The sequence below is a fragment of the Rhamphochromis longiceps genome, linkage group LG22 (assembly GCF_057381845.1).
Source record: "Rhamphochromis longiceps isolate RC_006_pf linkage group LG22, R_longiceps_female_GT1.1, whole genome shotgun sequence".
NCBI lineage: Eukaryota > Metazoa > Chordata > Actinopteri > Cichliformes > Cichlidae > Rhamphochromis > Rhamphochromis longiceps.
This window is the reverse complement of record NC_140577.1, coordinates 6,848,807-6,860,537: the sequence shown is the minus strand read 5'-3', so window position 1 is coordinate 6,860,537 and position 11,731 is coordinate 6,848,807. Positions and strand designations below refer to the sequence as shown.

General features: G+C 43.0%; 1 protein-coding gene and 1 long non-coding RNA gene across 7 annotated transcripts in view; one reads left to right on the top strand and one right to left on the bottom strand.

The window, feature by feature from the left end:
* Positions 1-717: 717 nt before the first annotated feature.
* The window catches only part of cica (capicua transcriptional repressor a), a 53,014-nt gene continuing 42,000 nt past the window's right edge, over positions 718-11,731 (bottom strand). For 4 of the 5 annotated variants that reach the window (XM_085397068.1, XM_085397073.1, XM_085397070.1 and 1 more), the window contains exons 13-21: positions 11,418-11,554; positions 10,219-10,379; positions 8,766-9,009; positions 7,291-7,579; positions 6,961-7,127; positions 5,947-6,092; positions 5,053-5,204; positions 4,559-4,903; positions 718-3,887 (exon numbers count right to left, since the gene is read on the bottom strand). In XM_085397068.1, coding sequence (XP_085253194.1) covers positions 3,625-3,887; positions 4,559-4,903; positions 5,053-5,204; positions 5,947-6,092; positions 6,961-7,127; positions 7,291-7,579; positions 8,766-9,009; positions 10,219-10,379; positions 11,418-11,554 — 1,904 coding nt within the window. In that variant the 3' untranslated portion in view covers positions 718-3,624. The remainder of the gene's footprint in view (positions 3,888-4,558; positions 4,904-5,052; positions 5,205-5,946; positions 6,093-6,960; positions 7,128-7,290; positions 7,580-8,765; positions 9,010-10,218; positions 10,380-11,417; positions 11,555-11,731) is intronic. The other variant, XM_085397071.1, reaches the window with a different exon arrangement.
* Positions 8,899-11,559, top strand: LOC146643259 (uncharacterized). Of its 2 annotated transcripts, XR_014909440.1 has the most exons (4): positions 8,899-9,033; positions 9,144-9,182; positions 10,197-10,422; positions 11,435-11,559. It is a non-coding gene; the product is annotated as an uncharacterized LOC146643259 (long non-coding RNA). The 2 variants fall into 2 exon arrangements; XR_014909439.1 differs by having other exon boundaries at positions 9,025-9,182.

The window sequence follows — 11,731 nt, the reverse complement described above, 5'->3', positions numbered from 1 at the left end:
TAAATTTAAAACTATAACATTTGTAGAAAAGCAACAAAAAATTCAAGATACATCACAGAATTTAGCTTTTTTTCTCGGAAATAACTCACACCCTTTTACTTTAGTTCATATTACAGCCTGTACTCTTATATTAATTTTTCTCTTTGTAAAAATGTAATAAAAGTAACATAAATATTGGAAATACAAATAAAACTCAATGACCGATCACTGTGAGGTTCAACACTGCTGTGCCGTTTAAATCTTTAACAGCATATCCTTTAAATTAAATGTATTTTTTCCATTTTATTTCATGCCTTTGGTGTTATGTCTTGCTTGGGTAAACAAAAAAAAAAGAACTAATGAAGGCCAATGGATTTATTTAGGGTTCAGAAGTGGGCAGCCAGGTGTTATCTCCAGCTTCCCACAGAGCATCTGTTTTACTGTACTGAAAGCTCTTTGACCAGGTCTCCTTAACTTAACCCAGCTTCTCGCCCAATATGACCTGAATCTCAAAGGCTGCTCTAATCCAATAAGCACTTTCAACACTGATATGCTCGATAAAGGCCAGCTGGAGAAGCACACACTGTATGTTCCAGGGATTTTGGGATTTTGCTGCCATTATGATTTTTGCAGAGATTCATCTCCCACCGACACAGATTCACAAATAAGACACACGACATTATAAAAGACTCAAGAAATGCAGGGACATGAAATAAATGCAAGCACATAAGAGGTTGTGTTAGAACTTTAATATTTTCAATATTTAGTCTTTTTTTGTTGTTTAGAAATATTGCACATGGTCAACATGCCTGCTTATGAGATAACACTCACATCGCTCATCCTAAAATTTCCTTCTCCAAAGTAAGGACAGTTTATTTTTAAGCACAATCATACAGTGTACACGCATACGTGTGTGTATGCACATATGTCTGTGTGGGTGTGTGCACGCGTGCATGTGATTGCACATGCATGCAGACAGACACTTTACAGCCCTAACCCCGAAGTAATGTGAATTGATAGTCTTCTTCTTACCTGTGTGTATTTATATATATATATATAGATATATCTACATATCTATATATATAGATATATATATATATATTTCACATATATCCTGAATCAACTGGGTTTGATAACAGTCAAGATGGCAGACAAAATAGTCATGGTGACTATAAAAATACTGTCTCTAGAGTAGAATATAGAATGTAGATACAATGAAAAATATACTATTGATAATGTTGCTGTGTGGTGAAAGAACGAGAGGTTGGTCGTGATAACACGCTACCTGCATGTGCCAAAACATACACACAACACCCAAACACAGACCTAAATGCACATATATGGAAATACCGGTATATATATTTGTTTTTCACACATCCAACTGTATACAGAGAAATTATAGAGATACCCATAATAATAATAACTACCCCCACTCTTCACTCGAGAAGCAAAGAGCCAAAAAGTGCTATTTAAAAATTGTCTTTGACTTTTAGTAAGTTATACTTTCTATCGCTTCAACAAGAACAATAATTGCGTGATTCTTTTTTGTTTTCTTTTATACCATATTTATAGACAACAGCTCATCCCTCTCACTGTCTGACTGGGTTTAATATCTATGGCACAGAGCCTTGCCCCGAAAAAAAAAAAAAATAACCCACCCATTTAAAAAAAAAAAAGTCCTATTGCACCATTTGATGGGAAAGGATAAAGTGTCAAGAAGAGAGGGACAAGGGGAGGGCTCCGGAGACTGCCCTCCAGTGCTGGTCTAGGATCCGCTTTCCCTGAACTAACCCTAACCAGAACCATCCTGAGCTACATAGCGCTTGACCCGGGACCAGTGCTTAAGGGCACTTTCAGACAACACTTGAGGGTCGGAGGGAGGAGAGCAGTAAAGGGGGGAGAAGGAGAGAGAGAGGGCTGAGGAGGAAAGCAGGGAAGGAGGAAAAGGGTGATTGATAACATAAGGAACAAGTTATTATTTTTTAACTACTAAAACAATCTCTAAAAACAATACTTTCCTGATTTAACTTGTGGTGGCCCCCAGACGGAGAGGGCCGCACAAATTGTGCAAACACCTGATTTCAACGTTTTACAAAACGACAAACGCCCCTGCTCCCCCGCTTCTGTGTCTGGTGAGAAATCGTAGAGGGAGGGGAGGGAGGGGAGAGACGGGGCACACGCTGATTTTTGTCCCCTTATTTGTCCAGAGTTTTGTTGTTGTTGTTGTTATTATTTTTTTATGCTGGAGAAGAAACACAATAGAGCCACGAGAGAGAAAAACAGGCCACGTTAAAACTGGTTATTTCCACGATAATGAGAGAAAGCAACATCATATCCATGGGGGGAGGGAGAGGGGAGATTCAGAGAAGTTTGGTTCTCGTCATGTTGTCCGTATTCACCGCTATCACGTCTTCCCATCGTTGGAATATGAATCTTGCATCCAGTTTTTCCTTCTCCCGCCCTTTTTCTCCGTGCTCTGTTGGGAGCTGGTCGGTGTCGAGTTTAACGTTGATTCTTCAAAGCCTCACAACCTAAAAGTCTCTTTACATAATCTCTTTATGGTGCCTGTTCGCACAGGTTTTGGGGGTCATGACCCCCGGCAGACATACAGACATATAGATCATCAGCTCCCGCCAGTAAGGACTCGAGTCTTTCATAATGGCAATAAACTGAAGGTGCAAAGATTGGTCACACTACATCACGACTCCTGCCTTCTTGTTTTTATTTGTTTGTTTTGTTTTTCTTTTCAGGAGCGAATAAAATTTCATGCTTTCAGTTTCTCTTCTCACTACAATCACTAAAAACTGTGCAGGCCGATGGCTTGGTCAGACCAAGGGGCGGGGTTGGTGGTGGTGTTTGACTGTGTTTGTGTACTCACGCTGTACGGACGCGTGTTTGTGTGTGTGTACTGTGTATGTGTGTGTGCTGTCTGTTTTGCAGCATCGAGGGGCTGTGAAATATCAGTGGAGGTCGTTGGGGTTGTGTTTTTATGTCCTGACCACTGTGCTGAGGAGTGGGAGGACGAGAAAGAGGTCAAGTCAATGGCATCTGAGGGCTGGCTGGCTGGCAACAGCAAACTGCATCTGCACAATAAGTGACAAAGTGCCTTTGTGTGTCGTGGTCCTTGGTAGCAACTCCTGGGGGCTGCCAACCAAGAGTAACAGTCTGATTGTTAAGCGTGTATGCGTGTTTCTGTGGGATCATGTGCATGCTGGAGATTACATATGCACCAGGGCTGGTGTGTGTGTCTGTACGCATGTGTGTGTTTGCCAGAGAGATAGAGTTTGTGTCAAACTACAAACTACTGTACAAATGTGCTGAGAGCAGACCCGGGCAAAAGGGTTAACTAAAGACATTCTGGATACTTGGAAAATAAACAGCGAAAACAATACAAGAAGCACTTGACTCATCGTGACTTGCATGTGATTTGACCATATTTGAGGCTTTTTGATTTTTTTTTTTAAAGGTCTGATTAGATGATCCAAGCGCGCCTTGAGTAGTTTGAATTATTTGTGACCACATTCCACATTTCTGCCCAGGTCTGATGGAGATTAGCGCCAGTAGATAGGACCTCACTGGTTAACGCACTCCTCTCTCTCCCTCTTTGTCTTTCCTCCATTCTTCTGCTCCGTCGCCCTCTCCAGCTTACGATCCTTCGCTTTTCGGCTCCTCGGGGCTCCGCCCTTTGTCTCCCTGCTGCTCCACCCCTGCATCCTCCCGGGTTGATTGATTAAAAGAGGAGCTGTGGGAAGAGGCGGGGCTGGCTTCGGCCAACGCTCCGGGCTCGAGGGCTCCTGGCGTGGCCGTCTGCATGATCTTTTGACGGACTTCGCGGATTTTCAGCTGCAGGCACACCTTGTTGGGAAACGTGTCTGAGTAGCGCGCCTGGAAGGCAGCTGTGGCCTGAGCTGGAGAGAGGAGAGTGAGAAGGAAATTATGTTTATGTCATTTGTGCACTTTGAAAGCCCCTCGATTCTCTTCGTCACAGACTGCTGCTTTTCTCACTCATCATTGTATCTTTTATAAAAAAGTGGGAAGGTCTACCTCCGCACCCTTGTTGTGACGTTTAAATAGCATACCAAAGTCCATTCACAGGACATTTTAACATTAGGTAGACCTCTGATAGACACATTAAAATGCTCTGCTGCCTGCGAATGGGACGAGCTAAGAAATAAGAAAATGTATGAAGCTACATTTTCTTATTTCATTACAGCGTTTTAAAGGATTATATTTATTTGGACTGTAATTTATCTGATTATTCTGAAGTCTGGTGTATTTCTTTGTATTAAGTGTCTGTACTGTGTTGTCTGTGTTTTTGTAAACATCTTTCTTGAAAAAATAGCGATGGAAACTCCCACTTAAATAAATAATTAAATAATAATTTGAAAAATGCAAATTCTTCTTTCCTTGCTTCAGTCTGACAGTGATTTTGCTTTTTAAGTTGTTGGTGGAAGCACACAGCTGTGACATATTTTCATCATTACTGCTTTTGTTATTAACAGGTTTGCACTACATAATGATTCTAGCTTTAGTTTGTTGCTTCTCCTGTGACGTCATGTCTTATCTACTGTTAGCTTACCTGAGGGGAAGAAGCCATGGTCATGAAACAGCTGCATGACGAGGGCCCGACGCTGATCCAGTGTTCTGCGCAGAGACGAGTACGAAACCCTGTCCAATTCTCCCGGGGGAACCTCGCCTTCTGGACCTGGTTTCACAGAAAGGTCCATCAGACCAGCGTCAGGCCATCTCGGCATCTCTCGATAGGTTGTAGGTGCCGTACACGTCATACCTGCTCTGTCGAAGGTAAATATGTCTCCCTCACACTTGGCGGCGCTCTTGGGGGTGTTGGGCTCTGAGCTGCAGCTGGACAGGCGACGAGTCTTTCTCCTTGGGGAGCTCGGGTCTTCCCCAGTCAGCTCAAGGTCTGGAGGGAGACGGACGCGTGAGGAATAATGAAAGGCAAGCAAAGGAAAAGAGGAAGAACAGAGACTTTGAATGTGGAGATTTTGTTCCACAGGATATCAGTTGTTCAGATCTAAAGTTTGGAGTCATCTCTGAATTTCTGACTCGTACCCGTGGAGTTGCGTCTCTTCTTGCGGTAGCTGGTCAGGATTGCTCTCGGTGAGGTGGCCAGACTCTGCAGAGTGGGCGAGGGAAGGACCTCCTCTGGGTTAAACTCTGGCAGCTCAGCAAAGCGTTCCTCAAAGTACGTCTCCGAGAGGAGCCTGCACACACAAACACAGTCCAGTTGTGCGGTGGTTCAAGTATCAAGGGACGACTTCTGAATGTATTCGCATTCCTTAAGGCCGAGTTCTGCCGTGACTTTCTCGCCTCTGCGGCTTCCATGCTACTTTCCTACCATCTAAATAAAGAACATCAAGAGTAAGCACTCTGCCCACTCACATTCAGTAAACAGAGTTTCCACCATAATCTTAGAAAGTTGGAGGTTTGGCCGTGCACTAAAAACAGACCTGGATGCCACTACGCTTTAAAACAAGTGCTCATTAATAAAGTCAACAAATGGAGTCCTGTCCAGGGTGCTGCTAGTTTCCCTTCAAGCTGCCAAAATTACATAAGATTCATTCCTGTTGTATGCGCTCTCTCAGCTTGAAAATATGTAAACTGTTAAAATGAAAGGAAGTCTTTTTATTTTTTTTATTTTTACCAAGACCAGAAAGCCAGAAAGAGCTGGCAGACTTGGCTTATTTTTCTCTGATTTGGCAACGATTCTATGAAACTTCAGTCTGACCACGGCGAGACCAGATCTGGACTTTAATAAAAGCTTTTCTTGCAGCCAGAGATGGAATCTGGCTTCATTAAAATGCATACTTACCTGTTTCACATCAGTTTATACAGTCCGAATCTGAGGTTGCTTAAACCAACAAACCCACACAGTTGTAGAAAATATAAGAAGCAACGTTAGAATCTCAGGAGTCCTCTGACATAAAGGTTTATCAGCCCACTTACTTGTCATGAGAGTCAGGCGTCTTTTTGAGTGGCGGGGGCCGAAACTTGGTCTTCTTTGAGGAAGAGGGAGGATCTCTTTCTACAGGTGGAGGAGGAGGGGGGTCCAAACCTGAGGGTAGTGGTGGAGGTGGGGAACGAGGTCCAGCCTGGGAAAAGAGTGAGAGGTTTTCATCTGTTAAAGGTTGCACTGTTTGTGTGGTTGTTTCTGAGGACATGAGGAGCTTTTTAAAATCTCCTGTGAACGCAGAATGATTTTGGCCAATAATTGTAATAATTGTAATAACTTAAGGTTTAAAGTTCAAAGAACTTTAAACGTAACTCGAATAAAAAAATAAAAAGGTTTGATGTGTGGATGCCTTGTGTGGGCAAGCAGAGGTCTCTGTTGGCTCACACCTCCACTGCAGGATGTCTGTGGTGGAGGACGGGGGGCAGGATGACAGAGGAGAGCTGCTGGAATTAGACTGCATGACGGACACTTGATGCAATTCAGAGACAAAAGCAGCTGCAACAGTTTTGATTCTCTCTCAGGCTCAAATGTCGAAACATTTTACTTCCTCTAAGTGAATGACTTACAGACACTCCCAATGCACACTGAAGGGCGAGCCAAAATCTCAAGGCGCATCTGTCTATATGTTGTTTGAAATATCACCAGTCCTCCTTTTAATTTTATAGTGGTAGATGAAGGCAGCATCTGGAGCTGGCATGACCTTTTAGGACGGGAAACTCGGTTCGTGGGAGAAAAGTGAAATGTAAAAAATGATCACTTTATCTCGACTACCATGATTTGATCTGTGGTTGTTCAAAAATCTCTTAATTGTATTTCAAAATTGTGATTTGTTGTGAAAACCTCCAAAATCACTTCACACAAGTTCTGAAAAAGAATCTGTATCGTTCACAGATATTTTTTGATTTGATTCTGATTCACTCGGAGAAACATATGGTAAACAGATAAAAACTTCAGATATAAAAAGTATTATTATAGTATGAGTGAAGGCCCCATGCGGCTTTGTTCACCTCTTTGCTGCTGTTGCCCGTGCTGAGCTCCTCTCTCTCCGTCTCTCTGCCTCGCTTCTTTTCACAGCTCTCTCGCTCGTCGTCCATCTCACTTTGTCTCTCTCTCTCATATCCATCCCTCAAATTTTCTTCTTTGATGCGCAAAGTGGTGTCCTCCTCTTTTTTCACTAAAACACAAAATAGATCATTTTTACCAAATTACTTATCCAGTTAAAAAACTTGCACATTGCTGTAATTTTCCTTTAGAAGTGGACGTCTGATGAAGCCCACACTACACTATAAGATAAGTACAAATAAATCCACCAGTGTTCTAAATCAGTGGACCGTTACCTGCGACGATGCTGCTTGTACAGGTGCCCATCGAGGAGCTGGTGACACAGCTCGACAACCCCTGAGCGTCACTCTGAGCATCCAGCTGGCTCTCGTGCTTCACCTCCACCTCTGTTCCCATGCCAGGGTGAGGGGTCGCCACCGCTGAACCCTGCAGCCCTACAGCGAGCGGAGAGGGAGGGTTCGCCACGTCCTGAGCTGGAGCCGCCCCTGCAGGCGGCACAGGCGTCACTGAGACCACACCAGTGGGCAGAGCAACGGGTGGTGCAGGGTAGATGGCAGTTAGTACCTGAAGAAGGAAACAGGAAACCAGGCATGTCAGCGGGTGAAATAGACTGAAGTGAACAACAACAGTGTTTGAAAAGACACTCCACCCGATGCTGCCAAAAACAGGTCTGACCCCTCCCTGCACCGGGTCCTTGCTGGTGTCCCGTGAACTCCTGGACAATGGCAACGATACTTTTGGGATCTGTATGTCCAGCTTGTTTTGATGCTTGATCGGGAAGATTTTGTGGACTGTGCCAGAACACGAGGTTTCCCAGAAGACCATCACATTGTAACCAGATGATCTAATTCACTTCACCTGTCAGTGGGCTTAGTGTTGAGGCTGATTACTGTGTGTTTGTTTTGTTTTGTGCTCGGATGACGTTTAACTATTTCATATTCCACTGGCGAGTGAGGAAAACTAGTCTGTAGTGTGTGTTTTAAAAAGAAAAACCAAAAGATAGCAGTGACTTTGACGGCAACACAAAGTGGTATAAGTAAGCTACAGCCTCGAGTTACAGAAGTACTTTTTTTTATTAGCATTTTAATAAAATAAATTAGTAATTACTTAAGTTGGGTTAATAGTTATTTTTACTTTATTTCTGTGTTGCTTGACAGATGGCAGCAGGTTGGACAGTTTCTTTTTTTGGTTCACTGATCCCAGTGATGTTGTGATGTTTTGGGTGGGTTTATTCACCCGCTGAGCCTTTTGATCTTTGGAAATCCACATCTCATACTGGTTTGTGATGTTTCCAGTTAGAATAAGGCCTCTCTTTCTCTAAAATTAACAGCCACGTCCAAATATGGGATTAATGATTGTGGTGACTTAGACTTTGCCGAGAGAGATGGTGGGAATTCATCCAAAACAGGGGCTACAAAGCCTACAGTGTGCATCTTGTTCTCTGTGCACCACACTGAGTAATTATTGATTTTCCTCTCTAATATGAATTCTAATGCATTCAATGATGGCGACATGTTTGAGAATGCAGTCATGGATGTAGAGTACAAACAGGAGGGCGTTACCACCCTGAACTCCTTCAGCAGGTGAGACAGTCACTTTGAACTGTCTGGGGTCTGTTTTAGAAGAAGTCTGGTACTTAAACATGTACATGAAGACTGATTTTGTAATTGTTTTCACATCTTTATCATTACTTTCTCTCTCACACCTCTACACTGTAGTGATATTTGATACTGTGCAAATCTCTTTTTACCTGACGACCGGTGGTGCCCGCTGTCTGTCCCGGAGAGCTCTGTGATTGACAGCTTAGAGGCTGAGCTGGGGCGAGTAGCGGAGGCTGACCAACGACTGGCTGAACCAGGGTTTGTGGAGCTGGGGCGATGGCGGTGAAGCCCAGGGTTGCCAGAGAAGACTGGAGATATGCAGGACCAGGGGGTTGTGGACCCTGCTGGTGCGTTGCCGTGGTGACACCTGGACCTGACTGAACATACGTGATCCTGGACGAGAAAAAAGCCATATCAGTAGTGACCAGAAAAAATATATAAAATAATAATAAAATGATTAGTGTACGTAAAAGACGGTCGTAGCCACCGGCATCATGGTCCTAATTTGTCGGTTTTGTGTTTTCTAGTTCCTTCTGCGTTATCTGACTTTGACTTCATGTTTGCCAGTGAGTAATCGGCCTATTTTACTCTGAAAGTTAGGTTAGTCGTGTGTTTTAATGCAATCTAACTTCCTGCCTTTGTTACTTTTCCCTCCTTTCCTGATTGTCTGACTTGCCTTTCTTAACTGCTTTCACCTTTGCTTTGCTACCCAGTCAGCCCTCTGTGTATATTTAACGTGTCTGTTTTTTGTCAGACTGTGTTCATGCCCTCTTATCCTGCCTTTCCCATGCTGTTTTCTAGCCCTGTTATTGTTTTACAAGACAAGCGAGTGGAGAGCTAAGTAACTGAATAGACAGTTGCATCCATGAACTGTATGGTTGCAATGCACAGACACATATCTGCTAACAGACTAACAGCATACTAGAATTTAACTCACCAAAGCTAACTCACACAGTCTGTTAGTATAATTAATTGCACAGCAAACCATGTGATGTGTTGCATAAATGCACTAAAATTCTCCAGAAGGCTCTAAAATTGGATCAGTTAGCTGCTTGCTGTCTCATTAGTTGTATCGTTAGTTGTGTAGTTACATAACTTAAGACGCTAACAGTACTTAAAACGTAAGTCAAAATTCATCCCCTGTACAGTCTGTATGAAGAAAATATTTATTTGCAGCTGGATCAGATAACTATTGGGTTTGTTTTAATAAATATGGTTTAAATGTTGGGTGTAAATTTGTTTACTGTCTATAAAATACTCAGTCATGATTCCAGCTTTAAAGAAACTTTCAGAAACTTCTCCGTATGTAGCAGTTCTCTTTTGCAAAGTGTAAGGCTTTTTATAGTTGGTGTCATAGTTCACATGGCTGCAAGGGATAATGGAGAATTAAATCGTGCTCAAAGTGTTGACTTTCTTTATCTGCATTTGCAGCACATTAAGCGATGGCATGACCCAGCTAAAATCAATATCTGACAGCATCTTTTAAAGTTGTTGAACTCCAGTGTCTCTGAGTCCTTTCTGACCAGCTCACTCATTAGTCCAGTAAAGTTTAGTCAGGGCACGTTTTGCTTGTCTTTCAGGTGTTAGGCCTGTGTTACTGACCTGGTGGGTGGAGAGGTCAGGAGAACGGTCTGTGGGGGCGCAGCACCGGGAGTCATCACCGTTGCCATGGAAACAGGATAGGGGCTCCCAGGATGTACTGTTGCTGCACCGCTAGGGTGGACGTTGGTCTGCACAACAGGCATGGAAGCGATCTGGATGATCTGGAGTGGGGGAATCAGAAAAACACCATTAATTCCTCACCAGGTTTCAGTTTTTTAGAGAACAGGTTTCATATTTTATCATCTCTCTGTCATGTATCCAGTATTTAAAAGCTATAAACATACAATGTATTTTCATGGTTGTGAGAAATCAAAAGAATTAAAGCCGGGTTTCTGAGCCTATAACAACATCTCAAGCAGACCTTTGAGCTCGAAAAACAAAGAAAGCAATGGCGTACATGTAATTCGCCCTCAGTTCAGGTCACGGTGTGAAAGCAAATTACTAAACTTTTCTGTTCTTGTGAGAAAGTTTAATTCCTTCCTAAGAATTAGAAACAAAGCCACAAATGTGACAGCCCCTCTCACTAATGTTAACGACCATCATCTAATTAAAAAGCTTACAGAGATCTGTCAAAAGACTTGATATCTTTATATGGTCATCACAGAGATAAAATAGCTTCTTTCAGACGGTGCATGAACTGACTCAGTATAAGATAAGAGTTGTCTTGTAAATAAAGTCCAAGAAAGAAACATGGAGATGGAAATCAGCATAATAGGTCCCCTGATTAACGATACAAATCGGGTGTCCTTGAGCACTGAAAGAGATATTATAAAAAGGAGACATGGCATTCAAATTATTCTGATTTGAAAAATACCCTAAGTCTGCAACACAAAGAGGGCTGAAGTAAGAGGTAGAAGTTTCACTTTCAGAGGAAAGAAAGCTTTTTAAAACCTCATTTTGTAGCAAATTTAGCACTCTGACATCAGATTTGACTGATGATTCTACACGTGGAGTTTTTATGATCTTTTAATTTAAATAACGCTCAACACAACTTCACAAATAAGAGTAAAAGGCTGCTTGTAATGTGTGAATCTAATTTTCTTACTCAAAAAGAAAATTTTGCTCCAAATCAGATGAGTAAAACACGCGTGGACGTCCTCGTGTCATCTGCTTTGTTGTCGCCTCACTCGGGTTTTAACGTCGCTGCTGCTCCGAGCCACCGGGCTGGCAGGTATTTATCTCTGACACCGTGTTCTTACCTTGTTTCCTGTCGCAGGGCCGTTCTGCACGGGAAGAGGCGGAGCCACCAGGGAAGGATGAGGAGGAGTAGACCCGGTTCTCACTGTTGCCATGGGAACCAACATCTTGCTCTGCAAGACTGGCGACTGGGTTTGGACTGATTAGTGAGAAGCAGGGAGAGAGAGAGAGAGAATTAAATCACTCAGCGTGAGGAACAGATGAATCGAGTCAAAAGAGGGGAGGTGAAGACATCAGAGGAGCGGCGGTGGGTGGAGACACGCTGAGACGGAGGGAACATTTCAGCTACAGATGCTAGTGAAATTCCTTGCTGATA